At 35.4% G+C, this 26,536-nt stretch overlaps 1 protein-coding gene and 1 long non-coding RNA gene across 2 annotated transcripts in view; one reads left to right on the forward strand and one right to left on the reverse strand.

Annotated features, from left to right (window-relative positions):
• Window positions 1-275: 275 nt before the first annotated feature.
• Window positions 276-26,177, forward strand: AADACL2 (arylacetamide deacetylase like 2). Its single transcript, XM_526352.6, has 5 exons — window positions 276-575; window positions 7,052-7,274; window positions 10,542-10,611; window positions 11,966-12,137; window positions 23,461-26,177. Exons 1-5 carry the CDS (start codon window positions 438-440, stop codon window positions 24,061-24,063), a joined length of 1,206 nt encoding a protein of 401 aa, XP_526352.2. The 5' UTR covers window positions 276-437; the 3' UTR covers window positions 24,064-26,177.
• Window positions 12,767-26,536, reverse strand: part of LOC134809487 (uncharacterized) — a 28,321-nt gene continuing 14,551 nt past the window's right edge. The window contains exons 2-3 of the long non-coding RNA XR_010155355.1: window positions 17,913-17,981; window positions 12,767-15,242 (exon numbers count right to left, since the gene is read on the reverse strand). This is a non-coding gene — a long non-coding RNA (uncharacterized LOC134809487). The remainder of the gene's footprint in view (window positions 15,243-17,912; window positions 17,982-26,536) is intronic.

A 26,536-nucleotide genomic window follows, 5' to 3' on the forward strand; every position in this document is an offset into this window, starting at 1 on the left:
GCAAGCTAAAAAAAAAAAAAAACCTGTTCTTAAAATATGTTGCAACCACCACCCAATCACAAAAATTTACTTCATGACTTATTCAGTGCTGTCATTTAGGTTCATTTAGGTTTCATTTAGGTTTAAGTCTCAATAGTAAAGTTGTTTTGGGCTGATGATGGTATCACAGGGTGAAGAAACACTGTAAGAGTATTACATTGCATGATAATAATGCATGCACGCCCTCATGAATTATGAGATCTGTTCCAGTCTGTGTGCTTGCAAAACAAGTTACTACTGACACTGTAACATTTGAATTGAAAATTAGCTTCATGTTGTTAAGATGATCATATCACCTGAGAGAGTTCCCAAGTCTACAATTGCTCTACTAGTTACTATTCAGTGTTTGTGAAAAATTTTAATCTCAGTACTGTGAAGAAGCTGGAAAAAGGGATATTATGGGGCTAAAAGCTCTCTGTTTGGGGCTGCTTTGTGTTCTTTTTGTCTCTCATTTTTACACACCCATGCCAGACAACATTGAAGAAAGCTGGAAAATAATGGCCTTGGATGCCATCGCTAAAACTTGTACATTTACGGTAAGGTTAACATTTATTTTTTCTGTTGGAAATTGGGATGACTTATTGACTAAAAATGGGTGCTTATGAACTCTTTTATTAATAGTATTAATATCACCATTTTGAAAGAACCATTGCTTGTTTGAGTAAATTAATTAAACAACATTAAGTAAATAAAACTCCCTATATCTGTGAGTAACAGTGAGACAGAATTCTCAATTCTAAGACTTTATGTCTAAACGTGACATGTATAAAATAAATTTATTGTGACATGTATAAAATTAATGGTATTGCTAAAGGAAAAGGCTTTGAGGTTTATTTGAGAACTTGACTTAAATTTGAACTTTCAGGGACAACCTAGTCCTGTAATTATCTTTTAGTTGTTTAGATACACATTATTGATATTTGTAACTCTTTGATATTAATTTAAGGCTCTTATTATTTAATGGCTTTCATTGTCCATCTTCAATTCTAAATTGCTGGTTTTCAGGCATTATCTGACTTGGCATGTGCAGAATGAATTATAAATTCATGCAAAAATAGCTCCTTTAAAAGGGAGAGATAGGGTTAGAAACTAATATTTTTGAGTTCTTAAGTTGTATAGGCTTTGTATAATATGTACTTCCATTGATTCCCCGCTATCCTGCAATTATTTTTATCAGGTTATGGGGTTGGGGAAGAGATTGAGAAGAACATATGCAGGTAAAAAGCAACAACTCCATAATTTGAACTCTAAACTGTCTCATTTTGAAACCCATACTCTTTCTGCCAAGCCAGACAGCTTCCAGAAAGGGTAACAATAAGAGGCTCAAAGGAGAAGGCCACAGAAGATGATCAGAAAAAAAGAGAGCAACCCATGGTATAAAAAGAAGAGGCTGTCTTACGATGCTTTGTACAGCAAACAGTATATTTGCTTTGTGAAACCACAGTCAACTCCTTCTGATGTCTGCTAATATTTTCCCCTGTAATCACTTCTAGAGGCTTACCTTCTCCATAAATTTTCTCCAATGCTCTTACTTCTTGAGTAAGCATAAGTGGGTAAGCAAGTGTCACTTCCACAGAGAAAATACTATGCTCCCTTTCTTGATTATCTAATTTGTATCTCAGGGCATTAACTTGTTTAAACCCTACTACAACCCACTGAAGTATTATTATTACTGTCATATAGACAAGGAAATTGAGCTACAGAGAGTAATTTTCTCAATGTCTATCAGATAGTAAGTAGTAGCATAAGATGCTGGTTTAAATGGATGCAAACTTGGCTTTGACATTTACTGGCTACAACTTAGAGTTTCTGCATACTTCCTCGTCTTTAAATTATAAGGGTTAGCATGGTGGCTCATGACTGTAATTTCAGTACTTTGGGAGGCCAAGGCAGGTAGATCGCCTGAGGCTAGGAGTTCAGGACCTGCCTGGCCAACATGGGGAAACCCCATCTCTACTAAAAATACAAAAATTAGCCAGCTTTTGTGGTGCACGCCTGTAATCCCAGCTACTGGGGAGGCTGAGGCAGGAGAATCACTTGAATCCAGGAGGCGGAGGTTGCAGTGAGCTGAGATCGTGCCATTGCACTCTAGCCTGGATGACAGAGCAAGACTCCTTCTCAAAAAAATAAAAAAATTAAATTAAAATTAAGAAAATAAAGCATAGTGGCTAGATGTTCTCAATTGCCCTGCAAATACCTTAATTTCCTTGGAATAATTGTAATAATAAAGATTGCTTAATGTGTTATTAACCATGTAATATTTAAGTTTTTTTATGAGTAAACTGTCCAGTGACATAACACAAAAGTCCTCGAGAAGCTGGTCAGGAATACCAAAGGCAGCTTTTTTCAGTGACATCAAATATGGAATTTAAAGGTGAGGAAAGTGCCCTAATCTTTTTGGAGTTGAAAGCCAAAAAATTTGGATTATTACTAGTGTGTTCATATGAAGATATTTAAAACTTTGGATTAAATAAAATGAACAATGAAAAAAGAAAACATGACAGCATGCCTACAAATTTTTTTTTTCTGAAAAAAATTTACAAATCAAAAATAATTACAGCGGCATAAAAAAACTGCTAGTAAATTAGTGGGTTTTGAATAGGACAGCTCTCAGTCTAAAATACTAAATATTTGAGATTTTCCTTTTTTATATACAAGGATTTATTTTTATTTTTTTTTTTGTCTTTTACTTCAAGTTCTGGGATACATGTGCAGAACGTGCAGGTTTGTTACATAGGTATACATGTGCCATGGTGGTTTGCTGCACATATCAACTCGTCATCTAGGTTTTAAGCCCTGCATGCATTAAGTATTTGTCCTAAGGCTCTCACTCCCCTTTCCACCTGCCTCCTGACAGGCCCTGGTGCATGATGTTCCCCTCCCTGTGTCCATGTGTTCTCATTGTTAGACTCCCATTTATGAGTGAGAACATGCGGTGTTTGGTTTTCTGTTCCTGTGTTAGTTTGCTGAGAATGATGGCTTCCAGCTCCATCTATGTATCTGCAAAGGACATGAACTCATTCCTTTTTATGGTTGTATAGTATTTCATGGTGTATATGTGCCATATTTTCTTTATCTATTCTATCATTGATGTGCATTTGGGTTGGTTCCAAGTCTTTGTTGTTGTAAATAGTGCTGCAATAAACATATGTATGCATGTGTCATTACAGTAGAAATATTCATAATCCTTTGGGTATATACCCAGTAATGGGATTGCTGGGTCAAATGATATTTCTGATTAAAGATCCTTGAGGAATTGCCACACTGTATTTCACATTGGTCGAACTAATTTACGCTCCCACCAACAGTGTAAAAGCCTTCCTATTTCTCTGCATCCATGGCAGCATCTGTTGTTTCCTGACTTTTTAATGATCGCCATTCTAAACACTTCTCTAGTTCTTTTAATTGCGATGTTCGAGTGTCAATTTCAGATCTATTCAGCTTTCTGATATGGCCATTTAGTGGTATAAATTTCCCTCTTAACACTACTTTAGCTGTGTCCCAGAGATTCTGGTATGTTGTCTCTTCATTCTCATTGGTTTCAAAGAACTTCGTTATTTCTGCCTTAATTTAGTTATTTACCCAGTAGTCATTCAGGAGCAAGTTGTTCAACTTCCATGTAGTTCTGAGATTTTGAGTGAGTTTCTTAATCCTGAGTTCTAATTTGATTGTGCTGTGGTCTGAGAGACTTTTTTTTTTTTTATTTTCATTCTTTTGTATTTGCTGAGGAGTGTTTTTTCTTCCAATTATGTGGTCAATGTTAGAATAAGTGCTATATGGTGCTGAGAAGAATGTATATTCTGTTGATTTGGGGTGGAGAGTTCTGTAGATGACTATTAGGTCCCCTTGGTCCAGAGCTGAGTGCAAGTCCTGAGTATCCTTGTTAATTTTCTGTCTCATTGATCTGTCTAATATTGACAGTGGGTGTTAAGGTCTCCCACTAGTATTGTGTGGGAGTCTAAGTCTCTTTGAAGGTCTCTAAGAACTTGTTTTATGAAACCTGGTGCTCCCGTATTGGATGCATATATATTTAGGATAGTTAGCTCTTCTTGTTGCCTTGGTACCTTTACCATTGTGTAATGTCCTTCTTTGTCTTTGATCTTTGTTGGTATAAAGTCTGTTTTATCAGAGACTAGATTTGCAACCCTTGCTTTTTTTTTCCATTTGCTTGGTGAATCTTCCTCAATCCCTTTATTTTGAGCCTATGTGTGTCTTTCAATGTGAGATGGGTCTCCTGAATACAGCACACTGATGAGTCTTGACTTCTTATCCAATTTGCTAGCCTGTGTCTTTTAATAGGGGCATTAACCCATTTACATTTAAAGTAAACATTGTTATGTGTGAATTTGATCCTGTCATCATGATGCTAGCTAGTTATTTTGCACAATAGTCAATGCAGTTTCTTCAGAGTGTCATTGGTCTTTATATTTTGGTGTGTTTTTTCAGTGGCTGGTACCAGTTTTTCTTTTCCATATTTATTTCCTTTCCATGTTTATTTCCATATTTATTTCCTTTCCATATTTTCTCCTTATTTCCTTTTGTAAGGCAGGCCTGGTGGTGACAAAATCCCTCAGCATTTGCATGTCTGGAAAAGATTTTATTTCTCCTTTGCTTACGAAGCTTAGTTTGGCTGGATATGAAATTCTGGGTTGAAAATTCTTTTCTTTAAGAATGTTGAATATTTGTCCCCGCTCTCTTCTGGCTTGTAGAGTTTCTGCAGAGAAATCCAGTGTTAGTCTGATGGGCCTCCCTTTGTAGGTAACCTGACCTTTCTCTCCGGCTGCCTTTACATTTTTCCTTTGTTTTAACCTTGGAGAATCTGATGTTTATGTGTCATGGGGTTGCTCTTCTCAAGGAGTATCTTAGTGGTGTTCTCTGTATTTCCTGAATTTGAATGTTGGCCTGTCTTGCTATGTTGGAGAAGTTCTCCTGGATAATATCCTGAGGTGTGTTTTCCAACTTGATTCCATTCTCCTTGTCACTTTCAGGTACACCAATCTAACGTAAGTTTGGTCTTTTCACATAGTTCCATATTTCTTGGAGGCTTTGTTTGTTTCTTTTCTTTCTTTTTTTCTCTAATCTTATCTTCACACTTTATTTCATTAAGTTGATCTTCAATCCCTGATATCCTTTCTTCCACTCGATTGATTCAGCTATTGATACTTGTATATGCCTCACGAAGTTCTTGTGCTGTGTTTTTCAGCTCCATCTGGTCATTTATGTTCTTCTCTAAACTGGTTATTTTAGTTAGCAGTTCCTGTAACCTTTTATCAAGGTTCTTAGCTTCCTTGCATTGGGGTAGAACATGCTCCTTTAGCTCAGAAGAGCTTGTTATTACCCATCTTCTGAGTCCTACTTCTGTCGATTCGTCAATCTCATTCTCCATCCAGGTTTGTGCCCTTGCTGGAGAGGAGTTGCAATCATCTGGAGAAGAGTCATTCTGGTCTTTGGAATTTTCAGCATTTCTGGGCTGGTTTTTCCTCATTTTCATGGATTTATCTACCTTTGATCTTTGAGGCTGATAACCTTTGGATGGAGTTTTTGTGTGGGGGTCCTTTTTGTTGATGTTGATGTGGTTGCTTTTTGTTTGTTAGTTTTTCTTCTAACAGTTAGGCTCCTCTTCTGCAGGTCTGTTGCAGTTTGCTGGAGGTCCACTCCAGACCCTGTTTGCCCGGGTATCACCAGTGGAGGCTGCAGAACAGCAAAGATTGCTGCTAGCTCCTTCCTCTGGAAGCTTCATCCCAGAGGGGCACCAGCTTGATGCCAGCCAGAGCTCTCCTGTATGAGGTGTCTGTTGACCCTTGCTGGGAGATGTCTCCCTGTCAGGAGGCACAGGGTCAGGGAACCATTTGAGGAGACAGTCTGTCCCTTAGCAGAGCTCAAGCACTGTGCTGGGAGAATTCTCCTTCTCAGGATCAGCTGCTCTCTTCAGAGCCAGCAGGCAGGAAAGTTTAGGTCCGCTGAAGCTGCACCCACAGCTTCCCCTTCCCCCAGGTGCTCTGTCTCAGGAAGATGGGAGTTTTATCTGTAAGCCTCTGACTAGGGCTGCTGCCTTTCTTTCAGAGATGCCCTGTCAAGGGAGGAGGAATCTAGAGAGGCAGTCTGGCCACAGCCACTTTGCTACATGGTGCTGAATTCCAACCAGTCCAAACCTCCCGGCCTCCTTAGCACTGTCAGGGGAAAACCACCTACTCAAGCCTCAGTAATGATAGACCCCTCTCCCCCCACCACGCTAGATCATTCCAGGTTGACTTCAGACTGCTGTGCTGGCAGTGAGGATTTCAAGGCAGTGGATCTTAGCTTGCTGGGATCCTCGGGAGTGGAACCCTCTGATCGAAACCTCTTGGCTCCCTGACTTCAGCCCCCTTTCCAGGGGAGTGAACGGTTCTGTCTCACTGGAGTTCCAAGCACCACTGGGGTACAAAAGAAACTCCTGCAGCTAGCTCCATGTCTGCCCAAACAGCCATCCAGTTTTGTGCTTGAAACCCAGGGCCCTGGTGTTGTAGGCACATGAGAGCATCTCCTGATCTGCAGATTGCAAAAACCATGGAAAAGCGTAGTATCTGGGCTGGGTAGCACAGTCCCTCAACGGCTTCCCTTGGGTGGGGGAGGGAGGTCCCCTGGCTCCTTGCACTTCCTGGGTGAAGCAATGCCCCACCCTGCTTCTGCTCGCCCTCTGTGGGCTGCACCCACTGCCTAACAATCCCAATGAGATGAACTGGGTACCTCAGTTGGAAATGCAGAAATCACCTGCCTTCTGCATTGCCCTCACTGGGAGCTGCAGACCGGAGCTGTTCCTATTCGGCCAGCTTGCCAGATATTTGAGATTTTCAAGGGCAAGAAGGTTATGCAATAAGATCTTTACAGTATTATTTGGAAATAATATTTTTAAATAGTCTATTTCTTTTTGTTTACCTTGCTTATTTTTTCTTCCTTTTTAACTTTCTTTTAAAATATATTTGGTGTTATTTAAATATCTAAATATTTGATTTTGTTTGTTTTGTTCTTACAGGCTATGTGTTTTGAAAATATGCGTATTATGAGATATGAAGAGTTTATATCCATGATATTCAGGCTGGATTATACCCAACCACTTTCAGATGAATACATCACAGTGACTGATACAACATTTGTTGACATTCCAGTACGATTGTACTTGCCAAAAAGAAAGTCAGAAACCCGAAGGCGAGCTGTAATATATTTTCATGGTGGTGGTTTTTGTTTTGGAAGTTCCAGTAAGTTCATTGTATAAGGAAAAAGTGTAGCTAGCTCTACATTTTTGATATAAGAACTATTTTATATAAATATACACACTTATACTGATACATACCTCTATATATATACTTGTCTGGATATGGATAAGTATAGATATAAATATGAGACATATAATAAAGAGACATAGACATATGTTTGGCAAATAATATTATGGGGATTTTAAATTCAGTTTTTGTTTTGTTTTTTTATTATCCTTAGCTTTCATATTGAATGAACATATATCAAAGGAAAATAGGATATAAAGTCAGTTATTAAACTTTTTTCTTGGGATCTGAATTCAGGAGCAGAAATATTGAGGGGATGCAGATGTTTTAATTAACAAGTCAAAAGCATTTGCTATTGGTTGCTACAAGATCAAGTTTGCAGTTACTGATAACATAATAGAAATACTGGTAAGGCTTAGAATGTAGTTGTTAGTATTGACTCTAAAAAGAAAACACAAAATAGTACTATGTAATAATAAACTCTTCCCATAAAATCTCGGTTCCCTACTTGCCTTTTTAGGCATTTTTCTTACAGTGATTATTCAATAAATGTTTTTGTGAAGAAAAAAGACACACACATAGTGAATGAGAGGGACATCTGATGATCTCTAGAGGGATTATTATCCAAAATGTTCTAATCCATTTCTTTTATGTATTTTTTACCTTCTTAATGTTTTCAATACATTAGATTTCATCTATATTTCATCTATAATTTAATTTATATCATGCGTTAAAATGGTCGAATAACCTGCTTTCTTGGTAAGATAAATATCAAGTTTGCCTCATTTCTCTCCAAAGAAATGCATTCATTCCACTGAAGTTTTTATGAGGTGTATGAAATATCCAAGTGTTCATATACATATTACCTAGGACTTGAGTAAGCACAAAAGAAATGGCCACTGACAGGAAAATATCACTTTGATTGAAAAATACTAAGAAGTATTCCTGATTATTAGGGTTATATCTCTTTTTACTGACATAGGCAATGATTGTGATCAGTAATTTCTAAAACTGTGAGAATTATTATTCAGGATATGACATTCCAACATTCTGCTTAGCTAAATTCTAGATGTCTTTTGTCAATATTTTGGTTTTATATTTATACATTATTTGTTTTCAGATCTCCCAAACATATGTGAATACACTGGAAAAGACTTAGATACTTTCTAATTTTCACCAAGAAAAAATAGACATTATAAGTATTTTCTAGTATTTGCAAATTTTAATTTTCTTTCTTTTCCCCCTAGACTTCCTCTTTTGTCTTCTCTAAAACATACCAAAGTTGCTTTGAGAACCAAGAAATATAGGAAAATGTTGCTCTAGTAGACTTTTTACATACTTTTGTGATCTTTGTTTTTCAACATTTATCCTCATATCTTTTTGTTTTTCAACATTTATCCTCATATCTTTTTGTTTCTATATGCATTCTACAGACACTATAACAATAAAAAGGCATGGAATAAAAGAAACAAGACCAGAGAGATTATATCAGCAAATATTCTATGAGTACAGACAGTTTGAGATAAAAATGGGAAACAAACAAGCAAACAAAAATATGGCTTTAATTCTAAGACAAAAAGGATTGGGAGATAAAAATGAAGACATAGATTTGAAATACATCACTGAGTGGCTTTAAAGGTTATGAAATGAAACTGGAAATAAGACCTCAAGGTCTCTGGATGAAATGGACTCCTTGTGGCTGATAAAGATACCCAAATTATGACAGTAAGAGCTCAGTGTCCATAATAAGTGAGAAAAGGGTGGTCACACATCACTTTGTTCCCAGAGAAGGCAGCTCCAAACATCCTGTTTGTGCCCCTGAGCTAAGATGTTTCCAAGCTGAAACAGCTTGACTAGAAAACTCATCCCACCAGTTGCTTGAAAGGCGTATCTAACAGACTTTTAGTTTGGGGCTTGGAAACTACCCAATCAGGAATCAGCTGTTTTAAACTATTTGAATAAGTTTGAATCCTTTATTTACATATATATACCTGATTGTGATTGAGGGATGCCAGCTGATTCTCCATATTTAAGCCACAGACCCTCTTTTTGGTCTCTGGAGCACACTTTTGTTTTACATGGAAGGCTATGTCTCCCTAATCTGCAGATTTTTTTTTTAATAGAAATTAAAGCTCTCCCATTTTCTTCTGAAGATCTCATGGTTTTTCGTTAACAAGGTGAAGTTCAGAGAGTTCTTAGGTCTTGTACATTTTGGTCTTCATCTATGCATGGCCTTTTCTTGAAAATTAACTTAATCTTTAATAAAACATTATTTTTTTTCTATTTAAAAAGACTAGGTGACTTACTTTCCTGTTTTCCAGGTTATATATACACCCTGTGGTTAGTTTTCACTTTGCAGTTTTGTTAATGTGCAAGAGAAGGTCCAGAGAAGTCTGGAATTTGATCACAACTCTAGAATTCTTTGGATTTCTAGGATCTTGTGGTAAATAAAGCAGCAGCAGATGTTACAGAATTTGCCAAGGTGCTTGGCCAGGGCCCTGGTAAATAGGATATGTGGGGACCTGGGGAAAGATGTGTGTGTGTGTGTGTGTGTGTGTGTGTGTGTGTGTGTGTGTGTGTGTGTGTTATGTGTCTGGGGAAAGTCAATAGCTTGTACGTCAAGCATGTCAAAACTCATATGTATATCAAGTCTTCACACTGACCTGCCAGAGGCTCTCTCTTATCTAGTTATTATTCCTTAGACTCTGTCTTAATGCCAATGTTATTGGACTATTTTATTATGTGGCATCTTCAAAGAAGACAAGAGGTTTTGAAGAACGATGTTTAGAGACTCAATACATACTATTACTTTCTTTTTCCTCCGACTTCTGAACCAGTTAAAAAATTACACACAGAGTTCACATAAATGCAAGTCAAACCATTACCATTATTTCAGATGAAGTAAAATGCACCAGGATACAAAGGGTCCTGGGAAGGGTCATTGTGTACATACAGAAGATGTCAAGACGATATTACAATAGGCTGAGCCTATTCTAGTTGATCCTCCCCAAAATAATCAATTGGTGAAGTCATCCTTTTCCTCCTGGAGAGAGTGGCTGAAAAGACTAGGAAGGGGAAAGTGTGCCACGTGGATTCAGGTCCATCTGCTTGGAAATGGGGGGTGGAAACAAAAGCTCCTATGTGATATTCACAAACCACAGTTATTTCCACATTCATATCTGTAACTGTTTCTATAGCTTTTTAATTACAGGAAATACTTTGATGTTTATTTCTTCATTTCAGAACAGAGGGCTTTTGACTTCCTGAATAGATGGACGGCAAACACGCTTGACGCTGTTGTTGTAGGCGTGGAGTAAGAATGATTTTTTTCTGGCTACTATGATTTTTGCCTTTACTATGTAGAGGTTTGATTTCCACATCAAGTCAGCTATGCTTCAAATATAATTTTTTAAATTAATATATTTTACTTGTCACCATTGCAACATAGACTGCTCCTCAAAGAGGTTCAGTGTCCCATTATTTTTCTGTGATTGTGAGAATATCTGAATTATACCCCAGAGTAAGCAGTTTTGGAAACACTTGCTCTAGACACGTAAGACTCAGGTCCTATAAGGCCCTAGTAGTGTCCCAAGTAACATAGCTGGACAGAAGGAAGTATATTAACTATTACACATTTGGGATACTGGATTGTATTTGAGCAGGCAAGAAAAGTTTAATTTCATAGCTTTTGAAGTAATCTAAATACTATTTTATATCTGTTTTGATATAATAATATGTTTGTGCCTGGCTTATACATTCTATCAAATCCCTAAAATTTGTGTTGTTCTTTGTCCAAAAAGTATAAATCCACTGCATTTTAAATAAAGATACCAACATCTTTTTGGTACACATCTATGTCTAAGCTACAAATTACTTAGAGGAAAAAGTTTTCTAGATAGTTTATAATAAAATTCTAAGAACCCTATTACCAACATTTCATATTGGCTATAGAAATATACATGTTTTAGCATTCTGAAGATCAAAAAGAAAAAGCTCTATGAATTGACTGCTAGATGTATTTTCCTGTCTTACTGGTCTACATACACTGGGGAAAAAATAATTTGTGCCCATGAAAAGAAGAGTGTGATAATTTGCCTTACAAATGAATTTACCAGAAGTAAGCAAGCTCTCTGGCATATTTAAATTTTATTTATATATCAAAATTTTTATCTAGTAATAACTACTGGATCTTATCCATGATGAAGTATATGCACCGTCAGCTTATAAAATTTTTACCTAAATGTCCTTGATAAAATAGGACACTGCCTACAATATGCTCTCAGATCTGCAGCCTATTGTGCTTTTTAAACAAGCGTTTAAAAAAAAAATGTTTGGATTACAAGTTACATTGAGAATATGATGTAAGCTATACACCATCTCCATTCTAAAATACACTTGGACTAAAATTTTTGCTTACAATTCCTAGGAAGTTCATAACACTCCCCTGACTCCTCACAAATAATTCCATTCATGGATTTTAGGTACAAGATTGAAAACCTTATACTTTATTAAAATAATTTTCATTTTAATCAAGAGTTAGTAGAAAACTTAGGCTTGATTTTTAGAAGACTGAACAATAAAGACTGGCATTAAATTGCATCTATTTGGTATTTGAGAATTAGATGGACAGATACAACCATAAATGCTTTATTATTCTTTCTTTAAAGCTATAGGCTGGCTCCTCAACACCACTTTCCTGCTCAGTTTGAAGATGGCCTTGCTGCAGTCAAATTTTTTCTTTTGGAAAAAATTCTTACAAAATATGGAGTGGATCCCACCCGAATCTGCATTTCGGGAGACAGTTCTGGGGGCAATTTAGCAACAGCGGTCACTCAACAGGTACATTATATTTGTTTTTATGATAGGAGGCAGAAATTGAGGCTCATTTTTTTTCTATAGATAATTCAGTTCTTCCCCCACCATTTGCTGAAAAGACCATTCTTTCCCATTGAATTACAGTAGCACTTGAGTAAACATTTATTTAACCTTAATGTGACTATTTCTGGATTATTTTGTTCCATTGATCTACATGTCTATCCTACTGCCAATACTACACTGACTTCAACTGTTCTTCTTTAAAAAAAAATCTAGTATTCCATATCTTTCCCATTAAAATATTAGATTATCTTATCAATTTTTAGAAAGAAAGACTAACTGAATTTTTATTAGGATTGCATTGAATCTATAACTTTGGGGAGGATTGACGTGTCAACAATATTGAGATTTCCAATTAATGTACATGGCATGTCTCATACTTTATTAGATCCTCTTCAATTTCTCAGCAATATTTTACTATTTTCAGTGTAGAAATCATGGAAATCTTTTCTCAAATTTTACCCTGAGCTATTTTTTAAAATTTTTATTAAAATACTATTTTCTGAATGTTTATTTGGAACATATTGTAATTTGTAATTTGTAATTTATTTCTATGCTATATAGAAATACAATTGATTTTGATATTGGCCTTTTCCCATCATATCCTCAATAAACTCACTTATAACTAGTGTTCTGTGTTTTTTTTGTTTTTTTTTTTTTTAGTTTCCTAGGATTTTCTATATTTTCAATGACGAGAGACAGTTTTAGTTCTTGCTTCCCAGTACTTGTTCCTTTTAATTTTTCTTTTATTATTGCACTGTCTGGGGCCTCTAGTAAAATATTTAATGTAACTCTCTTGCTTTGTATTTTTGGAGGAAATTTTTCAATATTTCATCAATAAATATAGTATTAACTGAAGGTTTTCATAGTTAGCTTTTGTCAGATTGAGGAACTTATTTCTACTCCTAGTTTACTGATAGTTTTTGCATAAATGGGTGTTGAATTAGTCAAATGTTTTTACTCCAACTATTGAGATGATCATGTAATTTTTCTTATTTATTATTTTAGTGTGGTAAATTATGCCAATTGACTTTTAAATGTTAAATTATGCTTACATTCTAGGCATGAGCCTTACTTGGTCTTGATGAATTAAAATTTTTATATGTTGCTGCTTTCCATTTGCTTTAGTTCATTAAATGTTTTGTATTTTTGAGATTAATCTTTATTTTTTAACACTTTTTGTCAGGTTTTTTTTTTTTTTTCTTTGAGATGGAGTTTTGCTCCATCACCCAAGCTGGAGTGCAGTGGCGCGATCTCAGCTCACTGCAACCTCTGCCACCTGTCTTTTGTCAGGTTTTGAGAGAAAAATTACACTAGCCTCATTAAATAATTTGGGAAGAATTCCAACTCTCTTATTTTATGTTTTTTTCTCTTTTGTAAGGTTGTATTGAGGTACAGTTGAAAAGGAAAAATCATATGTATTTAAGATGTACAACATGATGTTTTGATATATGTATGCATTTTTAAACAATTAACAAAAGCTAAGTAACGTAATCATTACCTCACATAGTTACCATTTATTTTTTCTCTATGGTGAGCATGTTTAAGATCTGTCTTAGCAAATTTCGAGTACACAGTATTATTAACTATAGTCACCGCACTTAATATTAGATCTCCAGAACTTATTCATCCTGCATAACTGAAACTTTGTAACCTTTCACCAATATCTCCCTGTTCTCCCCATCTCCATCCCCTTTCATCTATATCCCCAGCTCCTCATAACCACCACTCTACTATCCACTTCTAGGGGTTTAACTTTCTTAGTTTCTACATATAAGCAAGATTATGCAGTATTTGTCTGACTTATTTCATTCAGTGTAAGGACCTCCAGGTTCATCAATGTTGTCACCAATGACAGGATTTTCTTCTTTCTGGAGGCTTAATAATATTCCATTGTGTGTGTTTGTGTGTGTGTGTGTGTGTAGATACACACACACACACCAAATTTTCTTTATCCATTTATCCAGCTGACAAACAGTTTGATTCCATATCTTGGCTATTGTGAATACTGCTGCAATGAATATGCGAGTACAGATATCTCTTCACGTTACTGACTTTGTTTCCTTTGGATAGATACCTAGAAGTGGTATTGCTGAATCATCTGGTAGTTCCATTTTTAATTTTTTGAGGAAACTCCATACTGTTTTCCATAATGGATATACTAACTGACATTTCCAACAACAATGTACAAGGGGTCCTTGTACATATGTCTACCCAGTTCTATTTCCCATTTTTTAAATTGGGTTATTTGTTTTCTTGCCATTTAGTTGAATTCTTTATACATTTTGAATATTAACCCCTTATTGAACCCATGATTTGAAATATTTTCTCCTATTTTGTAGAGTGTCTCTTCACTCTGTTGATTGTTTCTTTTTTAGTGCAGATGCTTTTTAGTTTGAGGCAATCCCATATATCTATTTTTGCTTTTGTTGCCTGTACTTTTGGAGTCATACCTCCCAAATTAGTGCTTAGACTAGTATCAAGTCATTTTTCTCTAAGCCTTCTTCCAGTAGCTATACAGTTTTATATTAAGTGTTAGACCTTTGATTCATCATTTTGAGTTGATTTTTGTATATGAAATGAAATGAGTGTCCAATTTCATTCTTCTGCATGTGGATATATGAGAATTCTCAACATTATTTATTGAAAAGACTGTCTTTTCCTTTTGTGTGTTCTTGGCACCTTTGTCAAAGATCAACTGACCATTGCTATAGCTTGGTCTTTCTTTCCCAGTCAAAGCTCATGTTGAAATTTGATCCCCAATGTGGCAGCATTGAAAGACTGAGCCTAGTGAGAGGTGTTTGGGACAGGAGGGTGGATCCTTCGTGAATAGATTAATGCCCTTCAGAGGGAATGAATGAGTGAATTCTTGCTCTCCAGGGAATGAAATAGTTTGTCAGAGAGCAGATTATTAAAAACAATCTGGCTTCCTTGGTTTCTCTCTCTTGCTTCCTTTCTTGCCATGTGATTTCTTTGCACATGCAGATTCCCGGTTCTCTTTCAGCCATGAGTTAAAGCAGCCAGAGGCCATTATCAGATGCAGATACCCAATCTTGAAACTTTCAGCCACTAGAATTGTGAGATAAAAATTTTTTAATAAATTACTCAGTCTCAGGCATTCTATTGTAGTAGTGCTAACTGAACTAAGACAACAATTTATTTCTTAGCTCTTTATTCTGTTCCATTGGTCTATATGTTTGTTTTTATGCCAGTACCATACTGTTTTGATTATTGTAGCTTTGCAGTTTATTTTGAAATCAGGCATTATGATGCCTCCAGGTTTGTTCTTTTTACTCAAGATTATATTGACTATTCAGTCTTTTGTGGTTCCATATGAATTTTCTATTTCTGTAAAAAATACCATTGAAATTTTGATTGGAATTGCATTGAATCTGTACATTGCTTTGTGTAGCATAGACATTTTAACAATATTAATTCTTTGGATCCAGAAACATGGTTAATCTTTTCATTTACTTGTGTCTTCTTCTATTTCTTTCATTAATATTTTATAGCTTTCTGTGTATAGATCTTTCTACCTCCTTGGTTAAATTTATTCCTGGTGTTTTATTTATGTACTTATTTTTGATGCTATTGAAATGGGATTTTTAAAAATTTCTTTTTAAGATAGTTTGTTGTTGGTATATAGAAATGCAAGTGATTTTTCTATGTTGATTTTGTATCCTGCAACTTTACTGAATTTATTTACTTGTACTAACAGATTTTTGGTAGAGTCTTAGGGTTTTCTATATCTAATATCATGTAATATGAAAACAGACTTTTTTTTTTGTTTTTTGAAACAGAGTCTCCCTCTGTTGCCCAGGCTGGAGTGCAGTGGCATGATCTCCGCTCACTGCAAGCTCCGCCTCCCGGGTTCATGCCATTCTCCTGCCTCAGCCTCCCGAGTAGCTGGGACTACAGGCACCCGCCATCATGCCTGGCTAATTTTTGTATTTTTAGTAGAGACAAGGTTTCACCATGTTAACCAGGATGGTCTCGATCTCCTGACCTTGTCATCTGCCAGCCTCAGCCTCCCAAAGTGCTGGAATTACAGGCATGAGCCACTGCACCCGGCCCAGACTTTTTTACTTCTTTCTCATTTGGATGCTTTTTATTTCTGTTTTTGTTTGTTTTTTTGTTTTCTTAATTTCTCTGACTAGGTCTTCTAGTATTTTATTAAATAGGTATAGTGAGAATGGGTATCTTTGTCTTGTTCCTGATGTCAGAGGAAAAGCTTTCAGCTTTTTATCACTGAGTATGATGTTAGCTGTGAGCTTGTCTATATGGCCTTTATTATGTTGAGGTACTTTCCTCTACATATAATTTGTTGAGAGTTTGTATAATGAAAAGATATTGCATTTTGTCAAGTCATTTTTGCATCTGTTGAGATGTTCATGTAAGTTTTATTCTTCATTCTCTTACTATGGCATATCACCTTGATAGATTTGTGTGTATTGAAACATCCTTGGGATAAATCCCACTTGAACATGGTGTATGATCCTTTTAATGTGCTGTTGAATTCGGTTTGCTAGTATTTTGCTTATAATTTTTGCACCTATGTTCATAACGGAAAATTAGCCAGAATATCTTTGCCTTTCATGACCTCAACATTTTTTAACAGTGCTGGGGATTTTTCTGTGATGCTTACTCATTACGTCAGCTTCCGCCACCTGTGCATCCAGGTTCCTAAGTTCACCTATGAGTCTCTGTTCATCACTTCCTCCACCTATGCATCTATGTTCCTAACGAATAGTTTGCCAGCCTTTTCTTATCTTTCATGATCTTGCCACTTTTCAAAAGTGCTGGTTTTTTCCTGATGTCTACTCCTTATGTCAACTTGTCTACCTTTCTATTTAAAAAAAAAAGATGAAACTAGTCTTCTTCAGACTTCTTTTTGAGAAACACTGCTCTGTACTTTTTAAAATATGACTTTAGTTATAAAAACTTGAGCCAAAAGCTTACTCTAGGTGCCTCTCTATTTATTTTTTAAAATTCCTTTCCTCTTAAGTATTATAAGATTCAGGATTAGAGCACTAGAAGAAGTTTATATACATACATATTTTTATATACATATACACTTGAAATATACATTATACATACATAAGTATATATGCACATACATACATATACATGTACATATACATATGCCTATACGTATATATTAATCTATGACATCATACACACAAAACCCTATTGTGAAACCAAAATTGTAGTGATAACAAAGCTTCACCTTTGGTTCTATACCTGGGCCTCCCTTCAACCCAACCTGTTCCACTTTAGTTGCCCTTCATGTTTAGAGCTCTAAGTACATTTTCTTAGGAGAAAAATGAAAGAGGACTTCATTGCCAAGAAGAAAGTTTGCAAACCATTAGACATGTTGATTCCTTAGGACTCTTCTAGACAGAACTTATTTGCTATTTACTTGAAATAATGTCATTTATTTGAAAGATCTTACTGGAGTAAAATGAGGAGTATGATGGAGGGTAAACATTGGAGAATGCCCTGCTTAGAGATTATTATACTAATTACTATGTAAAATTGTATAGCAGTCTGGTCTAAAATTTCATCTGAAACCGGTTTGGGGAATGTAGAGATTCTGAAAGCTGTCCAACAATTACCCAATAGTGATTAAGCAACATCTTACCATACCTCTAATTTCTTGCACATATGTAACATTTGCTTGGCTTTGCAAGTGTAGCAAGCATAACTGAAACAACAATTGGGCTTGATGTATTGGCTCACCTCTGTAGTCCCAGCACTTTGGGAAGCCCAGTGGGGAAGATTACTTGAGGCCAGGAGTTCAAGACCACTCTAGGAAAAATAAAAATAAAAATAGTCAGAAGTAGTGGTACACTCCTGTAGTCCCAGCAACTCAATAGACTGAGGCAGGAGGATTGCTTGGGCCCAGGAGTTCGGGGTTTGCAGTGAGCTAGGATCACACCACTGCAATGCAACATGGGTGACAGAGGAAGACCCTAATTCTGAAAAACAAAAAAGAAAAGAAAGAAAGAAAAAAGAAATAACAATTGGATGCAGCCATACAGATTCGTGAATATGTGATACCCTACCTTATAACTTTTCAGCAGGACAATACTTAATAACACAGGCACCAAACAGAGATGTGATTCTTAGTAAAATCTGTAGGGCAGTACAAAAGTGCACAAAAATCTAACACCATTCTATTTCTTAATTAATTATATAAGAACTTAGTATCTATTTAGACATTCTGATTTATCTGTTCAAAGAGAACATAGTGTAGTATGCAGATGAACAGGCTGCAGAAGAACTCAGTGTACTTAATGAGCATTTAAAAAGGTGATTTTCTTTATCCTTTCCTATTTACTTTTGTGATTATACTTTAAGTTATTTGTTCTTCATGGACTGCTAAACTTTCTATATGAATTACATATTCATTGAAAAGCTTTATTCCCTGTACTGTGTTTATTTTGGGTCATAAGAACCAACTTTTACTTTGAAATTATTATAGAGCTCATTTTTTCCAATGTCTCATGATCCTGTGATTGATAATATGTTATAGATTATGGCTTTAAAAATTCGGTATCAATAATCACCACTGAGGGATATATTTTAAAAAATGACTCATCTGTTTCAATTCACATTATAAAAGGATTTTCTCATGGATCAGGACGCATACATTACCCTGTCATTTTCTCTTGTGGACTTGGTCCACTTTTCAATTGTATTCTTATTATTGAGAAGAAATGAATATATTTAACCTATTATTGCTAGATTTCCTGGCAACATCACATGATGTGTCCTAAAATCACTGATGTGGCTTGCTGGTCACAACGATCTGGATGATCACTATAGCTTAGAAAACTCTTGTGGACATGGTGCCTTAATCTTTAATTAAGAGGAAAAACTATTTCTAAACTTTAATCATATCACTTAAATCCAATTTCATGGCCACATTTTATTTTAAAAGAATGTATGCATTGCTCTTATTTAGGATCAGAGATATTCTTTTTACTTTCATAAAACAATGGGAATTGATTTGATATTTTGAAGTAATTAGTAAGTCCTACTCTCTTAGATATTCTAAAAAATAAGTATTTCAATGTAAGTAATTTAAAGAGGAAGCTGTGATATGCAATAGCTCTACTTATTTAGGTTTATAGCTTTGGTCTTTCTAAATACACTTTTGTTTCTAATTTGTATCATTTGTCATAAGGTGGTAATAAAGCCGTATGATCTTATTTATAATAATATTTCTATGGCATCCCATATTTCTATGGCTATATATATTACATATGTGACACTTCTTTAAAAACATAAAAAACTCTTTAAAAACAGTTTAATAGCAAATATTAATCAGAAATTATAATTAATGGTGTTGATTTTTAGAAAAACATGATTGACATGCAGCATTCTTGGACATGGGATGATGTCCCATACATAGATAGTATGTATGTTAGTTTCTGTTATTTTGTTTGTTTACCTCTGTGTAATCACAGCATATCAGTGTTATAGAGGTCACCTGAAGTCCATCAGAAGCAGAAATATCTGTCTTCTTTTACTTGCACCTTGAAGTGGTATCACTGTGAGTCCTGCACTTCTGAGTGATATAATCTGTTTTACTGTCACACTTTTAGGACATAAAGTGGGGAGTGGGATTTTAGGGGAAGAATAAAGATCAGGAAAGGACAGGATTAATCTGCAAGGAGGAGAGCAGGTTGATTATCTTGGACTCTAGTCCATGTGGGAGTTTTGCAGTTTCCAGCATGGTTGGAACATGCGTGCCAGGATGAGGCCAAAAAATCCTCCCATTTGGAATTTCTTCATGGTGGTTCATAGTTTATCCAGATACTCATTGGCTAGTTGTGTATTGTTGGAATCAAGTTTGGAGTTGTTAGGGGTAGTTCATAGAAAGGAAAATTAGTGGGGATAGCAATCACAGTTTCTATGAAGTTGAGTGCTCTGGGTTGAAAATGACAGATATGAAGTTTGGTGAACAATACTTACCATTAGCAATGTAGGAACTCCTCAAATAACAAGTTAATATTTTGTCTACATCCATCCTTCCATGGATGACAGGCTATGGATAAGTTGGTGTGGGCATGCAGGAATTTGAATAACACACACTCAAACCAGGGAGCTAGATGGTAGGGTATCTTGTGAACAAGTAACTGGATTGAGAAGGGTAGTAGATGATGGGGGACAAAGTGCAAGGGCCGTAATATGTTCCCTTGGCAGCGGAAACCATTATTCTCTAGGAAAGTGCCATGCCCTTTGAATGGTCACAGGGCACTTGGGAAATGGGAGAGGATTCAGTAATGCCTCAGACTGTCTGGAGTTGACTTTATGCCAAGCGCAGGTGTCCATGGCAGATTACTGCTTTGAATGGGCTTTGAAGCAATTGAGTCACAAAATGACACAGGGCATGAAGTCATGGATCATCCCTTCTCTGACTTTGTTACCAGCTTCCTTTCAGCCACCACTCCCAATTCATGCTGTCCAGGAGGGATGTTTGCGAATGAAAAAAACTGATGTAGGAGTGAAAATCGTGCTGGTCCACATGTTTACTCCAAGCATTTTAGCATGGCATAGAAGCTTTTCATGAACTGGGTCCCAAATTTTGCTCTCAAAAGTATAGACTTAGGAGACCAGTCTTCATCATGGTATAAATAAGTTACTTTCTTGATGACAATAATACCAGTGGCATGGCCTATAACTTGAAAAACACGGCCTATAACTTGAACCAATTAGAGATTCAAACTGGGGGACTTAATAAGGGAGGGGCAGAGCAAATAATTTATATGAGACAATTTTACTGTAAATACCATAAGTTTAGGATTAATGATATTTAATTATAAAAGGAAAGTTCAAATGCATACTATCCATTGTGTTTTCATGAAAATAAAGTTCATTGTTGAAAAAGATTAAGAATAAGGATGGGCTTTATTGAAGCTCTTCCACAACCTTTAAGTTACTTAGCTATCCAAAGGTCTTTATTATATTGGAAATATAATAAAAAGGTAAATAGAAATTTGAAATACAGTTACCAGTGTCTAAACTCTAAGGACATTACCGTGAGCCAGGTATGTTCTCTCAAATTTTGACCTTTTACTTTTTCATTCTTGTTCTTTACAAAGTAATAACATCCTGAGATGAATGTCACATTTTTTTGCACTCAAGTACATATTAGTTACCCACAAAATCAGAAATACATATCCATTCCTTCATGTCCATTTTATAGAATGCTCCATTCTAGGCTTGTTTGGGTTTAGTATTAATGTTTATGTGCACTTTTGAACTTTGCTTAGCTGGCTGTCTTCGAGACCATATAGGTCTAGGAGGAAAGAACTAAGCTATAGATAGGTCAATAATTCAGCATTACTGTTGGGACCTACTTGTTTTATACTTGTTACTGTTTCTTGGATCCTATTATTCCTGGCTCCAGATATAGTGTCCTGTTAAAAGAATTATACATCAGATATTATAGTTTTTAATATTATGGTTTCCATATTATTAAAATATTCATTTTTCTATTTTCCCATATGATATTAATGACTTTATTATCTTAGGCCCAGTAAGGGGTACAATGACAACTTAGGTATCATGTCAGTGTTTGTGAAATTCAAAACCAAGTAGAAAGATTAATCATGTACATTTTTGTATAATAAAGGAAAAGTGACGACTGGCCTTAAAGAGGTAATAGAGATTTGGGAATTTAAAAAAGAAGAGTTTCCTTTGATCAGGTATTTACATGCAGAATCACACATATATGCTTGTGAGTATATATAAAATGTGTAGAAAATATCTGAAACACACCTGATAAATAACATAGCTGTTAAGACTATGGCAAAATTGCCAACCTCGGAGAATCTGACTCAGGTGCTTTTCCAATATCTTGAAGAGAACTAACTTTAGCATGGGTTTTGAAGAATGTTAGAGGAAAAAAGCCTTGGATGGCAAAGTAACAAATGACATAATGGGGAACATAGAGATGGGAAATACTGACACATTTGTTGAAGTGACTTATTTCATATGGCATTCCAGAAAGGAAAGTTAGGGTCAGGCAAGGTTATTGATGGACACTTTTTGACCTGTCCCTGTTTATGTGTTCTCTGTTTGTTTTTTTCCTACATTAGCGAGATTGAGAGTAGGATGACTGAGGGTGGGCTATTGATAGCAATCTTTGATTAGTAAATTATCTACCTAAGGGCATGGCAGAGAGATTTGGGATCTAGGAAAGTTTCTGTAAGATAACTTTGTTTTGGCTCATTTTCATTCTACACTTATTAAACCTCTAGCATCTTGGAAGTACACTGTAGAGATGGTAGGATACCATTTCCCTTTCTGAGGTACCTCTTGGATTTCAATTTAGTTTTTCCTTTCAGTTCAGCCAGCCACTGTGGTGACTGGGTGACTTAGAGGTACATCCTGTGGTCCTGAGCTTTTCACTTGCAGCAGCAGCAGGTATTTTCATTTGTCCAGATCTCAGACTCTAGCCAAGGCAATAGCTCTTGGGAGATTAATTCAACGTTGTCTCCTGCAGTCTGCAGGGTCATAGGTGAGACCTCAAATGCCTTTCTCTTTGAAAAAGAAAAGGCACTCCTTATCAAGTACTTCACATTTTATCCTTGCATATCAGACTTGTGCACATCGATTTTTTCATAATTTTCTCCCTTTGTTTCTCCAACACTGCATCATTCTCATAAGATACCTGTTGATTGGCCTTTTTTTTCTTCACCTTGGTCCATGTGCTTTTGCATTGGGATAATGTTTCTTAAAAATTATGGTATGATGTTGGTAATGTCCACCTTGTTTCCAAAGAATATATTCTAAAAATGTTTAAGATTTTTTTTTAGATTCTATAATGAAATAATATGATTTAATAGCTATATTTATTTCTTCCACTCACTCTGGTTACTTTATTTAAGAAGGATTTTTACAAACCTATATGTACTGCCAATTTCCACTAGAAATATCTTTAGAATTGGATCATTTTCATTTGTGATTTTTGACCAAAAAATCCTGTGTATCTCTCTCGCCTTGTACATTCTCTTTCTGTCTCTTTCCCTCTCCTCTCTTATACTTTCTCCTTTTTTCCTCACACACAAAATCAGTATTTTTTAAAACCTTAAATTTAAATTGGTTTGAATTTTTTTATGCCATGGTAATATATTATAAATATTATAAAAATAATTATGATATATCACATCAATTTATGTAGATTTGTTTATCTTATGACTGCTAGATAATTAAATTTTTTTCTCCTGGTATTTTGGAAATGTTTGCATTACAGAATATTACCATATATTTTCAGGTGCAGAATGATGCTGAAATAAAACATAAAATCAAGATGCAAGTCTTACTTTACCCTGGCTTACAGGTAACAGATTCTTATTTGCCATCTCACCGAGAAAATGAGCATGGTATAGTTTTGACCAGGGATGTAGCCATAAAACTCGTGAGCTTATATTTCACCAAGGATGAAGCACTTCCCTGGGCAATGAGAAGAAACCAACACATGCCTCTGGAGTCAAGACATCTGTTTAAGTTTGTTAACTGGAGTATTCTTCTTCCTGAGAAGTATAGAAAAGACTATGTATATACTGAACCAATTCTTGGAGGACTTAGTTATTCATTGCCAGGACTTACAGACAGCAGAGCATTACCCTTGTTGGCCAATGATTCTCAGTTACAGAATTTGCCACTAACCTATATTCTTACTTGTCAACATGATCTCTTAAGAGATGATGGACTTATGTATGTTACAAGACTTCGAAATGTTGGAGTCCAAGTTGTTCATGAACATATTGAGGATGGAATTCACGGAGCTTTATCATTCATGACTTCACCATTTTATTTACGTCTAGGTCTTAGGATAAGAGATATGTATGTAAGTTGGCTGGATAAGAATTTATAAATATGTGATGTGTATGTATAGCCCTTACATAGTGGATTGTAATTTGTGATATTTTGTGGTTTTGGAGCAAAGAACAATGTCATTTGAGTTATCTAAATCTACATTTGCAACATTTGTAGCAGTTAATGTGTGTCCTTGAAGAGTTATTAAATTTTCTGACTTGCAGACCCTGAATATGTAAAATGTATGTAATCCTGCCTATTTTCTCCTTACTTATAATTTATTATAATTATGTTGGTTCTAATAAGAACCAATGCTTATTAAAGTTGAGAAATAAGAGTGGTTATTGGCAAATTAAGCAAGATACTTTCCAGATAGGCACAGAAATTGTTGTAGTGAGTGGGAAGAGGAAAAAACATGGAACAAACTTGCTGCTAAAAATATATGGAAACCACTGGACTAAATAAACCCTAAGGACCCTATATTAGTTTCCTGTGACTATTGTAGCAAATTACTACAAATTCAGTCGCTTTAAACAACAGATATTTATTCTTTTACAGTTCTGGGGTCCTAAAGCATGAAATTAGTATTAACTAGGCCCAAACCAAGTCACAGGCAAGAGACATGACTCCCTTGGAGACTCTCTAGAAGGTGCTCTTTGCCTCTTTTATCCTCTGGTGGCTGCCAGTATTCTTTGACTATTGTTAGATCAGTTTAATCTTGAAGGCCAGCATCTTCCAATCTCTGCTTCATCTTCACATTGCCTTCTTCTCTGCTTGTGTCTAATCTCCCTATGGGCTTCTCTTAGAAAAACACATGTGTTTACATTTAGGAGGGTCCACCTGAATAGTCTAGGATAATCTCTGCATCTCACGATCCTCAATTTAATTGTATTTGCAGATTTCCCCACCCTTTTCTATATAAAGTAACCTTCAGAGATTAGGATGTAGTTATCTTTTGGGAGGCCATTTTTAAAAATATTTTCAGTCAAATTTTATTTTTTAAAGGAGGCAGCAGATCAACATTATAATTCAAGAATCTGATCTAAATATGCATTCAATAATGAAGAACATTTGAGTATGGACTAGAAAAGCTTCTCCAAAAACCTTTCAAATATATCATCTCAAATTACCTAAAGAATAAATCACTTCTGTAGCCCTTTTGTTGAGTGGAATCATAAACAAAAAACTGAAAATTTATTGCTATGAAAACAGATCCATGGTACAATGTTATAAATTTTGAGTATTAAGCATAGTCAGTTGAATCCAACTAAGAAGTTAAAAATGTAGTAAGAAATGTGTATATGTATGAGTATGTGCATGTGTGTGGGAAAAATCTACCATCCAATTGACCCAAAAACAACTTACTCAGTTGGGACCAGACATTTTTCTCAATTCTCCATTATTCAGAAGGCAATTAAGAATTACAATTTCAACAGTCCACAAACAAAATAAGATTTTTTTAATGCAGAGAGAAATTAATTATGTTCAAAGAGCCCTTTTTCTTTCACTCAATTTCAGTACCCCAAAGCTAAAAAAGCAAACATGACTATGACAAACGAAAATAAGTATCATGGGAATCTGTTTTTTTCCTCTGAGAAATAAAATCTAAATGGAGATTTGATACTATATGCTATACTACATACACTAAGAATATGGTATTTTTCATAATTCTCATTTAATCTCCTGTAAACTTGATATATTTTTAAATTTGTAATTTGTTTTTCATGATACTGAATCTGGTTCCAGTTCTTTTTCATCATTTAATATACTGGCTACCCATTCTAATTAGGAAAACAAGTCCTAGAAATCTCTTCATTTTGACAGCATGTGCTGATTTGTAAGCAAATCATTAAAAATGCAGCTCTCTAGGAAGCACATTTTGTTGATTGTCCTATTGTCTGAACATTTTCACAGTGATTCCTGACTAAAAATCCTTTTAATTTTGTAAGCACTACACTAGTGTGTCATGTCACTAGTATGTACTTTCAAGCCTTTAAACAGAAAGGATGGCTCACAGCTAGATAATAACTAAGTTTGTTTTCGTTTTTGAAAAAGTTTGTATCTTGCAGAGCAGAAAAGCACTTCTTTTTTTTGCTACATAAGTATGTGGTAGAAATGTATGCTAAGGTAGGCCAGTCAATCCTTTTTTATTTATTTTGTAAATTTGGTCCCAGAATATTTCTGGAAGGAACCACAGGTAGACTAGCTTCCATTGCAGTCCCTTACCTCACTAACTTCTTTTGTGGCTTTATCCAGGCACTGTTACTGTTTGTATGCTAAAGGGTTCATTTCACTGGGTCTTACTTTCAAAGTTTGTTCCATTTTGTGTGGTGGCATGAGCATTGTGATCAAGCCATTAAGTTTGGAAACAACTGAATGAAAGTCATCTGTTATAATGTATTTTATTTTATTTTTAAATTTCATTTTAAATTGACAATAATTGTACATATTCATGGGATACATAGTGATGTTTCAATACATATCATGTATAGTGATTATATCAGGGTAATCGGCACATCATCTCAAACATT

The sequence above is a fragment of the Pan troglodytes genome, chromosome 2 (genome assembly GCF_028858775.2).
Source record: "Pan troglodytes isolate AG18354 chromosome 2, NHGRI_mPanTro3-v2.0_pri, whole genome shotgun sequence".
Taxonomy (NCBI): Eukaryota; Metazoa; Chordata; class Mammalia; order Primates; family Hominidae; genus Pan; species Pan troglodytes.

What these genes read in the sequence shown, in the direction of transcription:
- AADACL2 (XM_526352.6), top strand. Translation starts at nt 438, where the DNA reads ATGGGGCTAAAAGCTCTCTGTTTGGGGCTGCTTTGTGTTCTTTTTGTC. An exon ending in CTAAAACTTGTACATTTACG is followed by an intron (nt 576 to 7,051) that starts GTAAGGTTAACA and finishes TTGTTCTTACAG; the next exon opens with GCTATGTGTTTTGAAAATAT. An exon ending in GCTGTTGTTGTAGGCGTGGA is followed by an intron (nt 10,612 to 11,965) that starts GTAAGAATGATT and finishes CTTTCTTTAAAG; the next exon opens with CTATAGGCTGGCTCCTCAAC.